We start from the raw sequence: 18,868 nt of genomic DNA, 5'->3' as shown, positions 1-18,868 counted from the left end.
TTCTTTATGATTCTTGAAACTGTTTATTATGTGTTGATTCTTTTTTGCTGATTGTGCTTTAGTGAATGTTTTTTTGTGCTTAGGTCTCTTGGAAAAGAGATGTCAATGATTAAAGATTAAATTAAATAAAAATGTAAAATATTGCAGAAATTCTATGAGAACCACAGTTCTGTTTTCTTAGCAACTTTTGTGACTGTAAAGCTCTTTGAGAGGACAGACTGTGATTCCAGGCTAAAGCTATTGACATAAACATGAACCTGAATTAGCCAGGGAGTGCTGTTAGCAGAGGGATAAAATGTTAGCAACTTTTCCTCTCTGTTTCTGAAATGCTTCACAGATTCATATGTTTTATTGTTTCCCATCAAACTCTCTTTTAGAGTCTTTGAGAAGTTTGTCTTCCTTTTTTTATTTTTGGTTGCTCTGCAGTGTAGGACGTTGTTGCAAGTGCTGGAATTGCAACTTTTTCTGCAGGATTTTCCTTCATTGAATCAGGCTTCCACCAACTGCAAGAACGTGCACCCACATCTGCATTTCCCAAAAAACCTACAAATTGTCATCAAGCCTTGAACCCCAACAAGAGTCAGAGTCCAGAGGAGGTGCAGAGTCTAGTTTTTATCTCAGACCACTTGAATTACAATATGCTGAAAGGCTATTATGGATTTTTTTGCCCAATGATGCCTAAAAAAAGGACTACCACAGCTTAAGTTTTTGTGCTCCCTGTCCAAATTTTGCATTAGCATGAGATATCCCTCTAATCCACAGAGAAAGGCTGAGCTGTATTATGATATAGTATTAAGATAGTATTATGGTAAATATAATCGTAAGCTGGTTTTGAGATTGACAAAATACTATTAACACACGGTCCAATTACTAGGATTCTGCAGAGCTTTCAGCCTCATCTTATAGCCTTCATTAGATGGAGATTTGCTCCACACTAAAGCACAGTTTGATGCATTGGTAGAGATTTCAGTCTCCTTCTTTTACAGGACAGAAGTTTCACTTTTACTTCATGTTATGACTAAGCAAGCCCTGTCTGCTCATGAAGGCTGTTAGATGTGGTTGTATTTTTATTTTTATCTCAAAGACAGGTTACATTCATATTTTACTTTTCTAGCTATGCGTCACCATACATTGCAATAAATATATGTGGAATTACCATGACAAAGTTATGTGATTTAAAAAGGGCTTCGATATTTTAGGATTATAAACTGATTCTGTGCAGTGACACAACTTCATCACAATCTGCTACAACAGCGTCTTCTTTTAAAAGCAGACTAAAACATATATTTTGCACAAACACTTAGTGTGACTCAGACTGCAGGTTATTATGTTAAACTTTTATTTTTTAAACTTTTATCTAAAAAAAAAATAGTATAGTTGTCATTACTATTAACGTAATTATTACACCTATTTTTGAAATACTTATAACAATAATAGATTTAATATTTTTATTTTCTTTGTACTACACTGTAATAAAAAAAAGTTTAAAAAAAAACAACGTTAAAAGTCTGGCAGCAAAAGTTGCCAAACACATGCAGTCAAATTACAGTTAAATTATTTCAATATATATTATTTTAATTATTTAACAGATAAAAATCCAGTAAAAATCTGTATTTAAAGAGTATATATCTGTAGAATAACTGACATTTTCATTTTTAATTTAATATGACGGTAAGTTTGTTAACCATACTCTTAAAAAGTTTTTGAGTTTTAATAATTTAACATCAACACCATTAAGCAATTGAATAATACTTTTCAAAAGAGCTATAAATATTATATTAATTAATTTACAGATTTTAACCATTATTTTAATGTGTATCGGATGGTTAATATTTGTAATAAAAGGATTTACCTTTTTTTTTTTGCATTTTGCAACCAAGAAAAAGCCTGTAAAATAATACAGTACACACACACACATATATATATGTGTGTGTGTATATATATATATATAGTATTTATTTACATAGTATTAATTTATATATATTTTATTATTTTTTTTTTTTTACTTTCTTATGTCTTTATATATGTTATATCTTTTTGTATGTAGATATTTTATATCATCATGTATGATGCTTTGTTTTTATTGTTGAAGCACATTGAGTATTTTCATATAAATACACTTGACTTGACTTGACATATAAATGAGGAACTATAACAGAGTTTCCTCCCTGCTTGACAATAGAGAGAGATGGCGTTGAAATTAATTTTCCGCTATAATGAAATCTATTCTTAGCCGGGTCATCAGCCGGCCTATAGATGTCCTACCGTAAGCATTTTATAAACGGAAGTGGACGTAATCATAATACTGCAGTGTTTTATTGCGGATCATCAAGTTAAGTGATGCGACTGAGTCAGCATGGTGGTGCGAGAGTGAAAGGTCGAAATCACTTCAAAGCTAACTGTGGGCGGATATGGTTCTGCATGAAGCGCTGGAGAAGACCATTCTCAATCTATAATGTATTGAAATGTGCTGCTGCTGCTGCTGGTGTTACCTCGGTTTGGATTTCTTGTAATTGCCTTGTTATTTGATTTCTCTCCACTCAACTAGATCGACCAGGACATCCACAGAAAGTACACACTGTCATCTGATGCAGAGCTGATCTTAATCAGATCCCTGACATTGGGCAAAGTCACCAGTAAGTCCTCCCACCATCTTCATGCAAAAACTCCCACGTCATCCCTGAATTTGGCTCTAAGAAATGACTATAAATCATAAAAATGTCCCCCTTATCCACTGTGCTCTGCAGGGAGGGAAAGCCTCAATGACGAGGTAATGCAGGCGGCTTCTAAAGGTTTCATTGGCTGCCTCTCGTCGGTCCAGTTCAATCACGTTGCTCCACTTAAGGCGGCGCTGACGAATCGAGGGAGCTCACTGGTCACCATCCGCGGTCCACTCGTCCAATCAAACTGTGGAGCGCTGGCAGAGTCCACCTCACACATACAGCAAGGTAAAACACTTGATTACTGTGCTGCTTAACTCGCCCACACACACACACATACACACACACATACACACATTGAACAGGCATTTTCAGGTTGAGCAGCAAACGCTGTGAAACACACAAGCTGGAAACACAAAGTTTATGGCACTGGCACCTTTGTGAGCTACAATGGATTCATGTTACAGATTAGTTTAAGTCTTCTGATTAATCATCGAATTGCTACTATGACTAGTAACAACTGGATTGTAGAGATCTGAAATGGATGACACGGTGGTGTAGCAGCCGTACACTTACAGGGTCGCAGGTTCTCTCCGGGTCCTCCGGCTTCCTCCCACAGTCCAAAAACATGCAGCTTAGGTTAAATTCAGGGGTAGGCAACCTGCAGCTCAGGAGCCACAGTGGCTCCCTGCAGCTGTGACAAAAAGATGAAACGAAACAATTATTTCTTTACATTTTCAGTTTCATTTTTGATTGTTTTAGGCCCACAACAATTTGTATTCCCTCAATTCTAAAAATGTATAGCTTATGTACAGATTTTTTTTTTTTACATTTTAAATCAACTAAAATGCGCATCATAGCCTCTGCCCAGCTCACATTCACAATTCAATACATTTAGCAATATGATGTGTATTTTTTGTATTTTCAGTAGAGTTCACTGTAATTTAACATTCAAGACCATTGAGGAATTAAATAATACTTTTTCATAAAATATTATATTAATTCATTTACAGATTTTAACATATTTTTTATGGTTATTATTTTTAATAAAAGGAATTTACCTTTTTTTTGCATTTGCACTTAATGTAGAATTACCAAGAAAAACCCTGTAAAATAATACAGTACATTTCTAGAAAAAAAAAAATCTTCTTTAGGGTGTACTTTCTTATATGTTTTTATATATGTAATATCTTTTTTTTAATCTTGCATGTATTTTTATATGTACAACCTTAAACTTTAGACTAGTTTTGAGGCTAGCTTTCGATTCCAAACTCCAGAGATATTTCTCTGTTGTCCAGCTTCTCATTAGCAGTCGGGTCCTCGCTGCATTCTGTCATATTAATAAAAGTTTATTATGAATTGTTATTAATGTCGGTAGGCGCATTTAGACTTGGTAGACTGTTTTAACTTCATTTTGCTAGTTACCTGTAGATCTCTGATTACCAGAGATTTTTCCATCAAAAATAAAAACTTTATTTCAAGGCTGCAAACTTAAGTGAGATGAAAAGGTGACAGTGAAACTCTGAAACTGCCTCCCACATGAATTAACTACTTGATGAAACAAAAACGTGATAATTAATAAACCTTTTCAGTTATTTATTCTGCAACATGTTTTGGTCCCTGCTTCTCAAAATCACGTGGATTTGCTGCTTTTCTATGTATCATTGTGCACTTAATATCAGAATAAATAACTGACAGTTGTTTAAAGAGAAATTATGGAACCTATTAACTGTCCCATTGACACTAATGGTTAATTAAAAAATAACTGACACATTAATCAAAAATAACAACGAGATAGTTGCAGTGCTAATTAATTCCTCTGTGTTTGTTTTGGCTGGTACCGAGAGGCTCCTTGGTGCCACTTCTGTTCTCTCTGCTGCACAGTCATGTAACAGTGTTTACAGACACCTGCAGCACACAGCGAACGCACCATGTGCACACACACACACACACACACACACACACACACACACAGACTGTGCCTCGACTTGTGTGTGCGTGGGTGGGTTTTTTGATGGCATCAAACATGAGCAGTTTGCAGCAACTTTTCCTGAAGATAGTGACTAGTGTCCATTAGAGGAACTGCTGCTAATGGAGCTGCCTGTTTGTGTGTCAGGACGCTGCACAGATGATGTGATTACTGTGGGGAGGGTGTAATCTTTTGGGCAGGTTGCCTTTAAGCAGTTTCAGGGTTGCTGTTTTTTGCTCCTGTTATATTTTTGTCAGGGTGGTCTTTTTTTCACTGCAGTATATACAGTACAGTATAAGTCCTGCACCTCTGTAGAAAAAGTGCCATCACAGCTAGAAGTAGGGAGAACCAAAGTAATTGTTTTGTGCTGTATAACACAATTAAAATGCCATAAATTGTATTTTAAAGAAGAAATAGGGAAAAAAATGCAAGAATTTCTTTGCCCATAAAGTTGGAATAAATATGTTTTACCTATTTCCATGAAATGATTGTGACAATGTGATTTATTCTTGTCAGATGAAGTGTATATCTTCTGTAAACTTGATTAATTAATCTCTTCCAAACATATCACAATGAAAATTGAACCACAATTAACAGAGGATTGTGTCTGAAAACTAAATTATTCCAACTTTAAGGGCAACCATGTATTTTGCAAAAATGAGGGAAAAAATTGATTCTTCATACACATTAAAATATTATTATTGTTCATTTATAAACACAATGTGGGCAACACACGTTTACATGTTGAAGTATTTACATTTTTCCAACCTCTCTTGTCCTCTCCTCTCTGCTCTGTGTAAACTGTGTCACATGACAGTTAGTCGAGCCAATTGTGGCTTCACAGTTGTACTGAAGATTATAGAATGTAATGTTTTTACAGTATTTGGCTTGTGCAAACAGTTTATTTTGTGGTGAACATTTTAATGAGAATTGTTTAATAAAGTGATATTGATTAAATATCACTATTTTATGCTTAAATTGTATTATTTTTCCCAACTGAAGCGTTTGTCATACATGATTAATTTAAGGACCATCAGAAATGAATATAAAAAAAAATCAGTTCTTTTGATTCCTAATTTATAATCAGAATCATGGTATAACAGTTGCACTGAAGTGCAGAATTTAACGTTTTTTTTTACAGCATCTGTTCAGTGCAAACAGTTTATTTTTTTTTGGGGGGGGGGGGGGGGGGGGGGGGGGGGGGATTTTAAATGAGACATGTAGAATAAAGTGATTTTGATGTCAATAATATATTTGGTTAATTTTTCCTGATTTCCACACTAGATTCATTCAAGGACCATCATGAATTTGGTAAAAGCATCATTATTATCTGTTTTTATAGTTTCTTTAATAAATTGTGTAATTTTGGAGATTTAATGAAGACAACTTGCCTAACAAACCTGCTGGTAAGTTGTGTGATTACAGGATTGGGCTAGAAGCAGAGCTTATGGCCACTTAGGATAGTGAAGAGGCTGTGCTTAGTAAGGAGCAGGATGCAGACCTAAAGAAAGCTGCCAGTGATTGTGAGCAAAGATTCCATGAGGTAAAGCAGATTGTTCAATCTAACCTCTAGACCAGATGTGGATCCGACACACTGGAGGCTGCTTTTGAAGAAGCAGAAAAGGCCTTTAGACGCACATATGGCATGCCTGTGGAAAGCAGTAACTGTGAAGGATATGAAGTTCACCTTACCGTACTGGAAAAGTTGATCAAAGCAACCTCTGAGGCATTCTCGGCCTGGGAGTCCTGGATCCCTGTAACGGAAGAAAGTGACTTTTGGAAACTAATTAAGGACTTGAGAGTGGCGTACAATGAGCATGAGAAACATGAGAAAAGGTGAGTTTGCCAGAGCGCAGAGGATTGCTGAGGAGAGGCACGGTACAGGTGTGAAACCGGAACCGACCAGATTGCCCGTGTTAAGTGGCTGCAAAAGAGACTACCACCGCTGGAGGACAGATTGGGAAAGCCTTCAAAAGCAGGGGGAGCCAACCCGTTCACCAGAGGTAAAAAAGATCCAGCTTCTTGATTGTGTGGAAGAAAAGATTGTGGAAGATCTTCACCTGTCAACCTCAGCAGAGTAAGTTGTGACTGACAGGGACAGCATCAGTAAGCTCCAGAGGAAGGCATTTTCAGCAGTGATGACAAGAGGTCAAGCAAAGCGATGCCAAAGGGGTACGCCGCAGGAGCAACCGGAAGCTGAAGACTCTGTTGAACAGAATGATGCTGATCCAACTCGCCTGACTGTCTGCCGTAATGCAACAGAAACTGATCCAGGGATGAGACAGGGTGAAGATGCAATGAGAATAACACTTACCAGCTCAGCTGTTAAAAATCTTCTGGAGGTGGAGAAATTCAGCAGCTTGTCCAGGCTGAAGAACGTTGTTGCTTGGTTAATGCGGGCTGCTGGCAACTGGCTAAGCCTGAAATGTCAGACCACAAAGAAGTCAAAGTGGGAGGCATCGTCCTCAAAAGAAGAATCTAAGGCACTTGTGCTCGATGTTGAAGACTGTGAGTATGCCTTCAGAATATGTGGGGAATCATGGGGGGAATCATGTTCAGCTGCATGGCTTCCAGAGCCATTCATGCCACATTCAGCAACTTGTCAGCAGAAGGATTTCTGCTTGCCTATCAAAGATTTACATCACTGAGGGGACCCAGCAAGGTATGGTCTGACCCAGGTACAAACTTTGTTGGGGCCAAACCTGCCCTTGAAGACCTCTATCAGTTCTTGGAGCACCTGGAAATGTCAGGAGTGGAGGAAAAGGCAGCCAAGCATGGCATAAATTGGTCCTGGGAGATCCATCCTGCAGACTCAGACCTCATAGAAATGGAGCAGCTGAGGCAGCAGTGCGGATTATGAAGAGAGCCCTCCAGAACTTGGGTGGTAATGGCATTTTTACATGGGGAGAATTTCAGACCTTTGTGTATGCGGCAGCCAATTTGGCCAATGGGAGTCCTATAGACGCTAGAGCACAAAGCCAAGAGGATTGTGTGGAGTATATAACTCCAAACTCTCTCCTGCTGGGACGGGCGAGTTTGAGAGGAGATCCAGGAGACTTCCAGTTTGAGGGTTACCCCTACAAAAGGCTGAGAGTGATTCAGTCAGAGGTGGATAAGTTCTGGAAGAAGTGGAGTCAATTGGCAGCTCCAAACCGATTTGTCAGGAGCAAATGGTGAAGGAGAGAAATGTTGCTGTAGGAGACATTGTTTGGCTGTCTGATCAGAATGCCTTTAGAGGTCAGTTCAAAATGGGCAGAGTGAGCAGTGTGTGTCCTGATGAGGAAGGAGTTGTGAAAGATGTTAGGGTCAGAACATTTCCCAGCTATCCAGTCATGATCAAGGAGCCATCCCGTAAGGAATGTGGTAGGAGCACTACAGCAGCAAAGAAGCCCACCAAAAAGATCCCTGTCACAATCTTACACAGAGATGTCAGGCGTCTTGTTGTCTTGATTCCAGTGGAGGACCAATGAAGAGAAGATCCGGCACGCTCGAGTGAAGTGTGACATGAGTTCCTGGTACCAGGAGCTCAAGTGGGAGGTGTGCTGTTAAACCAAAGAAATGGACAGAAAATTTTATTTTGAAAGCAAGAAGTGCCCCGCATCCCTCAAGCATGAGGTGAGAGACTGAGAAGCGGCTGTTGGAGAGGCTGAGAAGCGCATGTTGCGGCTGTTGGAGACAGAAGCTGATCTCAAGAGGGACTTTGCTTGCTGGCCATTCCAAGGATGCTACTGGTGGGGAAATGATTTTATGTTATTTGTTGCAAGTTGAATGAATATTTAATGGTAAAATGCTATTGTAGTTCATTTCTAAATGCTGTTTTCTTATGTTAATGTTAAGTTAATGTGATGGCATGATAATAGTGGTACGGTAATAACTGTTATTTGGAGTAATGTTGGTTTAGTAAAATTTATGAAAGGTTTAATGGTAACTTTATATTTGTGTGTGTAATTGAAGCAAGGCAGTTTGAGTAATTGTATTATTTGGTGTTATTTTTCTCTTATCAAGGTTTTCGACCTCAATGGCTTGATTGAAACTTAACTAAATAAAAGGAAAGAGAATGAAGAAGCGTTTGAGTTGATTACGATACACCCTGTAGATGGTCAAGGCCCTTTTTCAAGTTTGGGCAGAAGTAAAGAGAACTCCCCTGAGAACTTGACAGTGTGGTTCAGGAGGTTTTGTGTTGCAGTAAAAAAACAGCATGAAGTTCGAAAAAAAGAAAAAACTTCTATTCCACTCACTTGCTTTTGTGCTACAGACCCCAGGCTTTCTGTAAATGAACAAAACAACTCAAATCAGAACCAGTCAATTCAGTTTAATTGGCTTCCTCTTGAAAACTTGTAACTTTTGAATTTCATCACAATCTGCCTAAACCATAGAAAGTCCAGCTGTGTTTTCACCTGTCAGTCTGACAGAACAGATGCTTTACCAATGGGGCTGTCCATACCAGCATCTGAACAGTCACACAGATGTGTTTTTACACCTCAAATCTTTTTTTATTTCACAGTTATTCTTGTCCATATTTGTTTTATGTGTGAAAGAAGCAAATGGTTCTTTATTTATTTATTTTTTGACTGATTTTTTTCACCATTACAAAGAAGATTTAACAACAAAATGTCCTAACATTCTCAGCAATAAAACACATTTAAATAACAATATAAATAAAAGATGACATACATTTAAAATAATAATAATGAAAAAAGAAGAAAAAAACATTGTCTTTGTAAAAAAAGGCAAACACACACATGTCACAAACCAAACAAACTTGCAAGTCCCTTCACTCCTCTCTCTGTATCTCTATCACCTGTTCTTATAAAATATGATATTCCTTTATTAGTAGTTATAGCTGCAGAAGTGTATAGTAAAAATAGAAAGAAGCGTCAATAAAATAACAATAAATAGAAACAAGCAATATTAGCATTAACACATTAAACAAGAAGAACTATAAAATCAGGAACAATATATACACAATATAGACAGACTTAACAGTTGAAATTGCACCATTAGATTGCACACCAAAAATATATGGAATTAAGTTTACTTGATTGACATTATTTTAGCACTTTAATGCTGTATAGTGACTACTTTATCAATATTGAGCGTAAAGTTTTCATTAGTTTTCAAATAACAGTGACACCGAAAGGATGGACAGGTTCTGGCGCTGTCTAGCCAATGACACACCATTTATAAATATAGATCATAAAAAATTAGATTAATTTCAGATGCCGTCCTAATTGTCCCGTCTGTTGAGGCAGCAGATTGAGCTCAGTGCTGGCTGATGCAATGTCTCTCATTCAGAACATAATGACATTTTAGTCATTGTTTTTGGCAGCAACATGAATCAGCTCATCTCGTGGAGCGCCAACATGCAATGAAACCAGCAGCCTCTGAAGCTTCAAGGTTGGTTTGACACCTGGACTTTTATTACCAGGTTATCAGCTTCATCATCAACACCTTCCTCATCTCAGGTCACACTGTCAGAGCCTTTATTATAGAAGGAAACTTTAAGTCGATTATATTTAAATGAGATGAGATGACATTTAAAAGTCAACCAGAGACAAACACTATGGTTGAATGAGCCATATTGATGTTTTTTTCTCTTCATTTTTCAATCAATAACAGAAAAGACATTTGAAAAGAAAAAACCTTTATGAAAAAAAATAAGTGAAAGATTAAAGTGTGTCCCCAGATGCTGGTTTTCTTTGGACCCTCAGTCTCCTCATTAGTTGGATTAATTAGCTTTAACTGTGATTTGTCAGTCCATAGTATGATACCCAATTTACACAAAGGCTGCCAACAGAGGAAATAAGGTGCCAAAGTGAATAAAAAAAGCATTAAAATAGAGCTTGTTTATCAAAAATAAAACAGTGGCCCAAGTTAAGCTCTGAATGTCCTTAAATCCTAGAAATGTCCCTGCAGACACAGACCTGTTCAGGGCTGCTGGGACTTAAGATGAGTGAGGGAAGCAAACATTGAACAGTAGGCAATTTAATGAAAAATTAAGGAATATTTTTTCCTTTCTTTTTTCGTCTCATACCACTGTGTTTAATTTGCAAGATGCTGTTTGCAAGGTTGCTAATATTTCAGGTGCCATTATGAGTTAAAACATGCAAGCCTCAGTGCAGAATTCAGTCTGCAAGAAAACAGAAGACTGTGGCCCTAAAGTCGTCTTATTCTGCCAGGTTGATTTAGTTAATACTTTAATCTGAAACAAATAAAGAAGGGGAGATGCTGCTGTGGGATAATAAAGCCGATTAACATTATACCATAGCATTAAAAGGCACCTCCAGCCCCGGGGGTCTGTTTATACCTGGTTTTGGGTTCTTATTTATTAATGTTTGTTTATTAGCTGAACCCTAGCCTTTGTTAGTTGCGCTCCCCTCGGCAAACCTTTTTTTCCTGTTCTGAAGTTTAAAAAATAACTTTGCTAAAACAGCATGTTGCCCTTTTAAAATGGATGTATGCTGGATTCAGGGCATATTGAACAGTGGGTTAATGGCCACAAAAAAACCCACAGCGGATCTGGAAGGTGATAACTGCTGTATGAGAGCAGTACAGACTGGGACACACACACATGTACATGCACGAACATGCACATGCAACCGGAGCGGCGAACACAACAAATTGTTGTTGTTTGTTGTCTGCAAAGAACAGAGGAGCTTGAATAAAAACATACACAGAGGGAGCATGACTTCATTATAGTCTCTAGTTAAACTCCAGCTTGTTAAAGGCATTATTGTGCACTTGACACCTTCTCCTGTTTAAAGCTGCACACATTTTGATGCATCTGCATCTATTTTCTGTTCCTCTTGAGCTGCTTCTCAGTTGTATGTTTGTCTCTTTCTGTGATTTCAACAAGACAAACCCTTTATGCAAAATAGGAGGACTTATTACTTTCTGCAGCCTAAATGCATGTAAGACCATTCAAAAAAAGTTATCTCAACTATATGACTAGACCAGTTGAGCTTTGATGGCAGCAGATTACAAACTTTTGAATGGTAGTGAGCTATATAAAGACAGAAATCAGTAGGAGAGAAGTAAAACTTGAACTTAATTTGATCATCATGCATAATTTAGTGTTATTATGGAGCTTAGCAGTGAAGTGTAACAAACACTTCACGGGAAAAGGTGATAAGAGGAGAATCCACAGATCTAAGATTATTTTTGGAGCATATTTTGCATTTTTCGTTGTAATAGATTCTAGAGATCTTCAGGTCGGACAGGTGCCTCCTGTAGGATATGGATTAATGTGTGTTGATTTGTTAATTTGTTTGTTTCCAGATCAAACTGTAACAGCAAATAAAGATAAGGAGCAGCACGGCAGCGGCACCCAGAAGGATTTGGCCGTGATAGCAGGTCTGTTTTTCTCTCTTCTGTGCCCGTTTATTTTTCTTTGCTTAATTGAAAATGAGTCCCAGCTGTTTGTTATTTGTCATTCTCTCCATTTGCTTTCATCTTAATTCTTTTTTCTTTTTTTTCCCCCCCGAGTCTCTTGATAACTCAGTCTTAGCTCGAGCTAATTTTCATTACTGCCACTCACTCAGTTTTTTTGTTGTTTTTTTTAATTGGAGTCGATGATGATAATGTTGGATGATTCTGTGTGTGTTCTGAACAGGGAATACTATGCTCTGTATTTCACGTCTCCCTACACGGTATTGTTGGAAGCAAAGATGCCCCGAGCTGATCTGAAACATCAGTATAAGATTAGACCAATAAAATCATTTAAAGGAACAGTTCGACATTTGGGAAAGTAACATCACAGTCAAAAGTATAGGGAAGGAATAAGAGTTCTCTGTGGGAGTTTGAGGAGGAAAATAGAAGCGGCAGATTCACAAATTAACTGGTGTTTTTGCACAACATTTAGTTTGGATTTAACAGAAGCCCAAAGAGGCTGATCAATGTACGCCACACAATAAATAACTTGGATTTCACCTTGTTGAGGCATAATAATCAACTGCAGATATCTATTTGTTAAAAATGTCTTGCAAAATGTAAGTAATTTATATATACACTTATATACGCCCACAAAATGTATACATGACTATTGTCATATTTGCAGCCTCTCCTGTCCTCTCCTCTCAGCTCTGTGTAAACAGATTTTCAATTAATATTTATTCGTTTCAGCAGAAACAATCATGGCTTCACAGTATCGCTAAAAAATGAATGTTTTTAACAGGATCTAGTTATTCCAAAAAAACATTTTCAACAACGTTTTAAATGAGACATGTAGAATAAAGATCATTTGACAGAAATATTAAAATTTTAAGCTCTGTATTGGTTCATAAAAACTTTCGTAAACCTGTAATCCTTTCAAGGAATGTCAGAAGTTCAAACTTCAACGATAATGCCTGTTTTTACAGTTTCTTTCTATGATATACGGTGTATTTTTGGCGATTTCTTAAATTAAACATACTTCTCAATCCCATTCAGAGGGTCAGAGGGATAATAACAAGAAAAACTATGTTTAATAACAGCATTTTTTTCATCATCTGTGTTTCCCAAAATGTCAAACTATTCCTTTAGGACTTTTTAATTGAGAAAAAAAGCTTGTGTTATTTATGGTTGTATCATTTTTATAGCTCATTTATTGTGAACATGTCTTTGCATGTCAAATAAAACTAAATAAGTGGTTTAAAAAGTAGGATTTTATAATTTTGTATTTTAAAAAACTACTTTAACTCTTTCTCATGGTGTTTTAAAATTATTCCTTCTTCATTGTTTTTTGAGCTTATGGTAAGTATGCAAACATGATGATGATTTTCCTGCAGTCAATGGTACTTCAATGCATCAAATTATTATAATTATTATTATTCTGCATCTGAGGACAAAGTTAACGCTTTTATTCCAAACATCAGATATTTCAATCACTTCGCACACCCTGTAATAAAATAGAATAATCTAAAAACTATAATACAGACAGACACAAAACAATCAGACCACAATTTGCAATTACATCTCAAGCATAAAAACTAAACCCCAGTTTAATGCACTCACAGCTGCTCAATGCATCAGTGGTGAGATGACGGATTTAATTACATCCAATAATAAATAATGTGCTAATATTAAGTTGCTTTTTTCTGAGAAACGAAAATGTGATGTCCATAGAAAATGTTAAAAGGAAACGGTTCTATTCATTTATATATTTAATATTTATTCATTTTATATTTATAGTTATATAGATGTGTACATGTATGTATGAAACTGCAACTATATTTTAAGCATTAAAAAAATTAAACCTAAATTTAAAAGACTAAAAGAAGCTCAATGCATCAGTGGTGAGATGACGGATTTAACTATTTCTATGTCCAATAATAAACACTGCTAATTTTTATTCTGAAAAGTTAGCCTATGATGTATGGATTCATACTTTGTGTTTAAGCACAAAATTATTATAAATGATTTATTTATGTACTTATTTATATTAAATATATATATAATTGATGTGTTATTTTTTAATTTTATATATGTTATAATTTATACATATATAATATTTTATTATAGTTTATCATATTAATTATTCAATATCAATATTTAATATGATTTTTAATATATTTTTATTATTTATTTTATATATATAATTTATTTATTATATATTATTTATATATATATTTTAAGTTTTTGTTTTTAATTTTTATTTATCAGTATTTAGAATTTTTTTGTATTATTTTAGTTTTTTGCTTCTGTCGTTTGGTTCTTGTTATTTATTCTTTGTGGCATTCATTTTTTGCTGTTGCTGATGTTTGTTTGTTTTTTAAAATGTTGTTATTTTTTGTCGTGTAACGGAACATTGTATAAGGCTTCTTAACTTCTCCTGACACATTCTCTATTTTTCATTATCTACATTTTATGTGTCTGCAAACATAATAAAATAAAATAGAAAGAATTCTCGCAGAATACAGTCTGCAGCAAAGAGTCAAAGCACTTTGCCGTAACTAATTTAGGATCAGAGGAAACTTAAATGCGTAGAGCCTGGGTTGGCAGCGGTGTCCCCCGGTACCTTCTAATGCGTCTCCCCCGCTGTGTCCTCAGGTGTGGTCACAGCAGTGGTCTTCATCGCTGTGTGCGCTCTGGCTGTGATAAGCCGCCTCCTCTACCAGCAGCGGCGGGCCCAGAGGAGCAGCAGCAGCAGCATCAAAGAGGAGAACAGACACAGCATGTACACAGACTACAGGACAGAGCTGCACCTCCACAACTCAGTCAGGGACAACATGAAGGAGTACTACATCTGACTACAGTGTGCACTCTGTGGACCTCAGCCACAAACTTACCTCTCTCTTATAAAGGACTAACAGTGGACGCGCCGCTGCAGGATTTCTTACAAACAAAAACATCTCTTGTGTGCCCTGGACTTCTCCCAGGAACACTGCTAAAGACTGTAGCCTGTAGTCCACTCTCTCCAGTACAAAGCAAGTGGCTGAATCTTTACAGCTGTTAGTGTATTTGATGTTGGTGAAACTGTCAGATTCAAGCTGCTGTGGTTTCTGTTGTCGCAAAAACTGTGTAAAGCAAAAAGATGAATGTTCTGCGGGGGTTGGACGATAAGGGGCACACCACGAGTGCAACGAGCGGAAGCTGCTGTCCATCCTGAATGCGCACAACTTAAAAAAAAACAACATTTTGTTTGAAACCTACAAATGCTGTCCACATCGCAGTGGGACTCACTAAATTGTACTTGCGAGTCAGGAAAATCTAGGCCAGGCCTGTAAGATATGCGTGCATTCGCTGCTGTCTTTGTTTTTTCAGTGGTGGTGAATGTTGTAGAAGAAGAAAAAGGGGACAATACTGCCTATACTGTATGAGTGCCTAATTTGCATACAAGTTTTTATTTGAACATTTTAGAAGTTATTCTTGTGATTTGCACAAAAGCAATCGCATTTACATAGAGAGGAGCTTATTGTCATTCAGTTCTGCGACCCACACAGCGCATAGAATAAAAGGAAATCTGATTTTCCCACTCATGCATAACATCTGCCAGTTTGACCGTCAGTAATGGGTGACTCTCAGTAATGTTTCTTTTCACTCTTGTTTTCCCCCCAGGTTGTTTGAAGTAGCATGGAAACTGACAACCTGAATCCTATAATCTTTTCTTAGCTGGATACAGATCTGTAACCCTCAACGCTTTTCAGGTTTTCCAAGTCTTGTCCCTCAAACAGCATTCAGACCACATATATCTAGTCGTAGGGAGATTTTAGCTTGTAGAATTATGGATTTTATTTATTTTAGAGATTATATTTTGACAGAAAAGGATGAAGATCGAGAGGGAGCGGTGCAGGGCCGGGGGTCGGAATCTGTTAAGGACTCTGTCTTGGTACAGAAGGTGTACGCTCCACCAGGTGCGCTACCAGAGAACTCTGAAGGACTTTATTTCAATGTGCAAAATCTACTTGTATTATTTATCATGTGCATAAAAATCCCAAAAGCACGAGTGTAAATCGTATCATGAAAGTAGCAGAAATCAGAATTAAATGGAGAGGATTGTCATTTAAATAAACACAAAGCAGTCACAAAACGAGCATGTACAGTCAGGAAACTCATCAAACAACCAGTGAAAAGTATCTGCAGGCTTAAAAAAATCCAAAGCATTATCAAATCAGGCAAACCACGAAGCTCCTAAGTGTGTGGTGTTATTTGGCAAATGGGCAGCAGTTTGTGAAGGACGGAAACTGGTTCAACCAGCATGTTTGCAGGAGTAAGAATGAATCACAGCAGCGGATTAACTGGTGCTCATGCAGCTCTGGTTAGCTCCAGGGTCAATACCTTCTCAAAGACTCTTTGTCACAGTACTTGAGTGAGTTTGTGTTTAAGGTTGAGATGCTTTTATCTCATCTTGGTGAAAGCAAAGTATGCAGAAGAAGGTCAGACTGATGTGGAACGAGTGTGCAGAAAAGTCTAAAAGTACTGACACAAAAGTGTATTATTCCATGGCGCATAGCAAGAAGTGTTTAGAGCTTTTTTTGCAATGAAGAAAAAAGGCTGCTATGTTCCCTGACATGATTCTATTTATTTATTTATTTATTATCTGGATTACAGGGATAAGTGGTGTTTTCTATATGATTCATGCAAATACTTTTTTATATACATCTAACACTCGTTGATCCTTAGAAAAAAAAAATCCATATACACACAAACAAACAAACATACAAGGCAAAAAATCGAGAGTTGTCGTGCAAAACTCAAATTAAAGCATGGATAAAAAGTGGAGACTGCTTTTTTTTTTCCTTTTTTTTAGATCTTCTCTAAAAGTTTGACCTGCAGGTGGTGCCAGAGGGAAATCGATGTCACCTAAATTTTAAAAGTCTGTTTGTGAGGCTCAGCTCTGCAGATTTAGCTCACTATCCATCGGCTTCAGCTGCTCGTCGGCAGGTTAGCTGTCTTTGTCGGTCGTACTTTGAGCTTAATGTGCGAAACATAAAGCCCAAAGAAAAGTTGAATCTAAAGGCTGCAAGTTTTTTTCCGGTCATGAGTGAATGACGTCATTATCTTCTTGGGTTCATAAATGTACAAAATTTCAAGGAAGGCGGTCCAACAATTGTGAGGATGTTTCATAGTGATTCCACCGTTTGGACTGATGGACGGAGAGACTCAGAAACAATACTGTTACCTTCCTGGAAGATTACGTGACATGAGAGAGTGGCGTGGTCAAAAGACGGGCTCCTGGACCCGTCTGTGCATGTCCTTGTGATAGTCTGCAGATCTCCAGTTATCAGTGAATGAATACATACCTCTCAGAGTGTTTTGGCTATATCGCAAAGGGTAATATCATGTGGTTACTTCTTAATGATTTGTATAGCTGCAGTTTTATTAAGGATCTATTGTATAGATGTATAATTTAATAATAAAAGTGAATATATTGATTAATCCTCTGTTGTATCTCTCTTGTGTTTGTTATTAACATATTTTCCTGTCTAACATTAATGTTGGCGTTCGCAGGTTGGAGCCAGTGAAAGATTGCATCCTTGTTGGGATCTTGGAGAGGGAACAAACCTCCAAGTGAAAGTCCTCGCTGCAGGAGAAAAGATGTATCACTTGTTTGATTTTTTTTTTTTTTTTTTAATGTAGCTGCAAGAGGTTTTTTGGTTGTTGTTTTTTTTAAAGTAGAAAACTAGTGAAGAAGTTTCAGAAAGTTAATCCTTTTTTAAGACTTTCCCCAGGGTTACATGTGAGGTACGATAAATGACGTAAGTAGTAGAAATACATTTTAAAAAGTCAAGAAATAAAAAAATAAACATAAATAAATGCAAAAATACACATACATTTTATATTTTAAAATGTCATTCATATTTATTTTTTCGTTTCCCCATTTTTTTTTTTACAAATGTATTTATTTCTACATTTAATTTTTTATGCATTTATTTATTTATTTCTACTATTACCACTCTGTGTCCTTTTGTGTCTCCATGAAGTCATTTTGTGTTTTGGTCAGTTTGTGTCTCTGTGTCTCCTTTTAGTAATTTTGGCCTTCTTTATGGTCATTATGTGTCTTTTTGGTCTTTGTTTTGGTCATTTTGTGGCTCTAGTCACTTTGTAGTTATATTGTGTCTTTTTTGGGGGGTTTTGTGTCTCTTTATAGTTCTACCGTGTGTCTCCCCTGTGTCTTCATTGGTCGGCCTGTACCTCTTTATAGTCATTTTGTATTGTTTGTGTTTGTTTTTTGGTTTTGTGGTGGTTGCAGTCAGAGATTGCATCCTTGTTGGGATCTTGGAGAGGGACTGGACAAAGAGTAAAGGTTACAGTTACTCCTTTTAAGGCTAGACCCTACCCAGGGTTATATGTTGTCACTGGTGTTTAAAATTTTAGATTTTGCCTAAAATTCATATTCTCATAGACAGTAATGCTAAGTACTTTACTTTAATTACGTCCATAAATAAAATATTTTTTTTGCAAAACATATGAGTCATTTCCCAAACTAGTCATTTAAAAACATTTGAATGTATCATGTTGTCAGAAGTGAAATGACTCTAAAATCTGCTGGATGGCTGCGAGTATAATTCAGCTGTGATTGCACAAAATGGTCCTGACTTCTGGTTTCTATGCTAATGTGGCAAAAACATAAAATAACATATAGAACTAGAAAATTTCCTCTGGGGAAATTTTGAAAGGGCTACGGGGGCTACTGCCGGTGTGTGTGCACTATGATGAGATTCTTCAGAGATTTAAAACTATGCCCTTTAACCTCAAAGTGTGTGTGTGTGTGTGTTTTTACTCTTCCTGTAAGTCGCTTTGGATAAAAGCGTCTGCTAAA

General features: G+C 36.8%; 1 protein-coding gene across 1 annotated transcript in view; it reads left to right on the top strand.

Moving 5' to 3' along the window:
- Window positions 1-17,484, top strand: part of cntnap5a (contactin associated protein family member 5a) — a 137,048-nt gene extending 119,564 nt beyond the window's left edge. The window contains exons 21-24 of the mRNA XM_059342270.1: window positions 2,549-2,636; window positions 2,748-2,948; window positions 11,908-11,982; window positions 14,656-17,484. Coding sequence (XP_059198253.1) covers window positions 2,549-2,636; window positions 2,748-2,948; window positions 11,908-11,982; window positions 14,656-14,855 — 564 coding nt within the window. The 3' untranslated portion in view covers window positions 14,856-17,484. The remainder of the gene's footprint in view (window positions 1-2,548; window positions 2,637-2,747; window positions 2,949-11,907; window positions 11,983-14,655) is intronic.
- The last annotated feature ends 1,384 nt before the right edge of the window (window positions 17,485-18,868 follow it).

The sequence above is a fragment of the Centropristis striata genome, chromosome 10, assembly GCF_030273125.1.
Source record: "Centropristis striata isolate RG_2023a ecotype Rhode Island chromosome 10, C.striata_1.0, whole genome shotgun sequence".
Lineage (NCBI taxonomy): Eukaryota > Metazoa > Chordata > Actinopteri > Perciformes > Serranidae > Centropristis > Centropristis striata.
The sequence above is the reverse complement of the archived record's forward strand: the minus strand, read 5'-3'. Positions and strand labels throughout refer to the sequence as shown.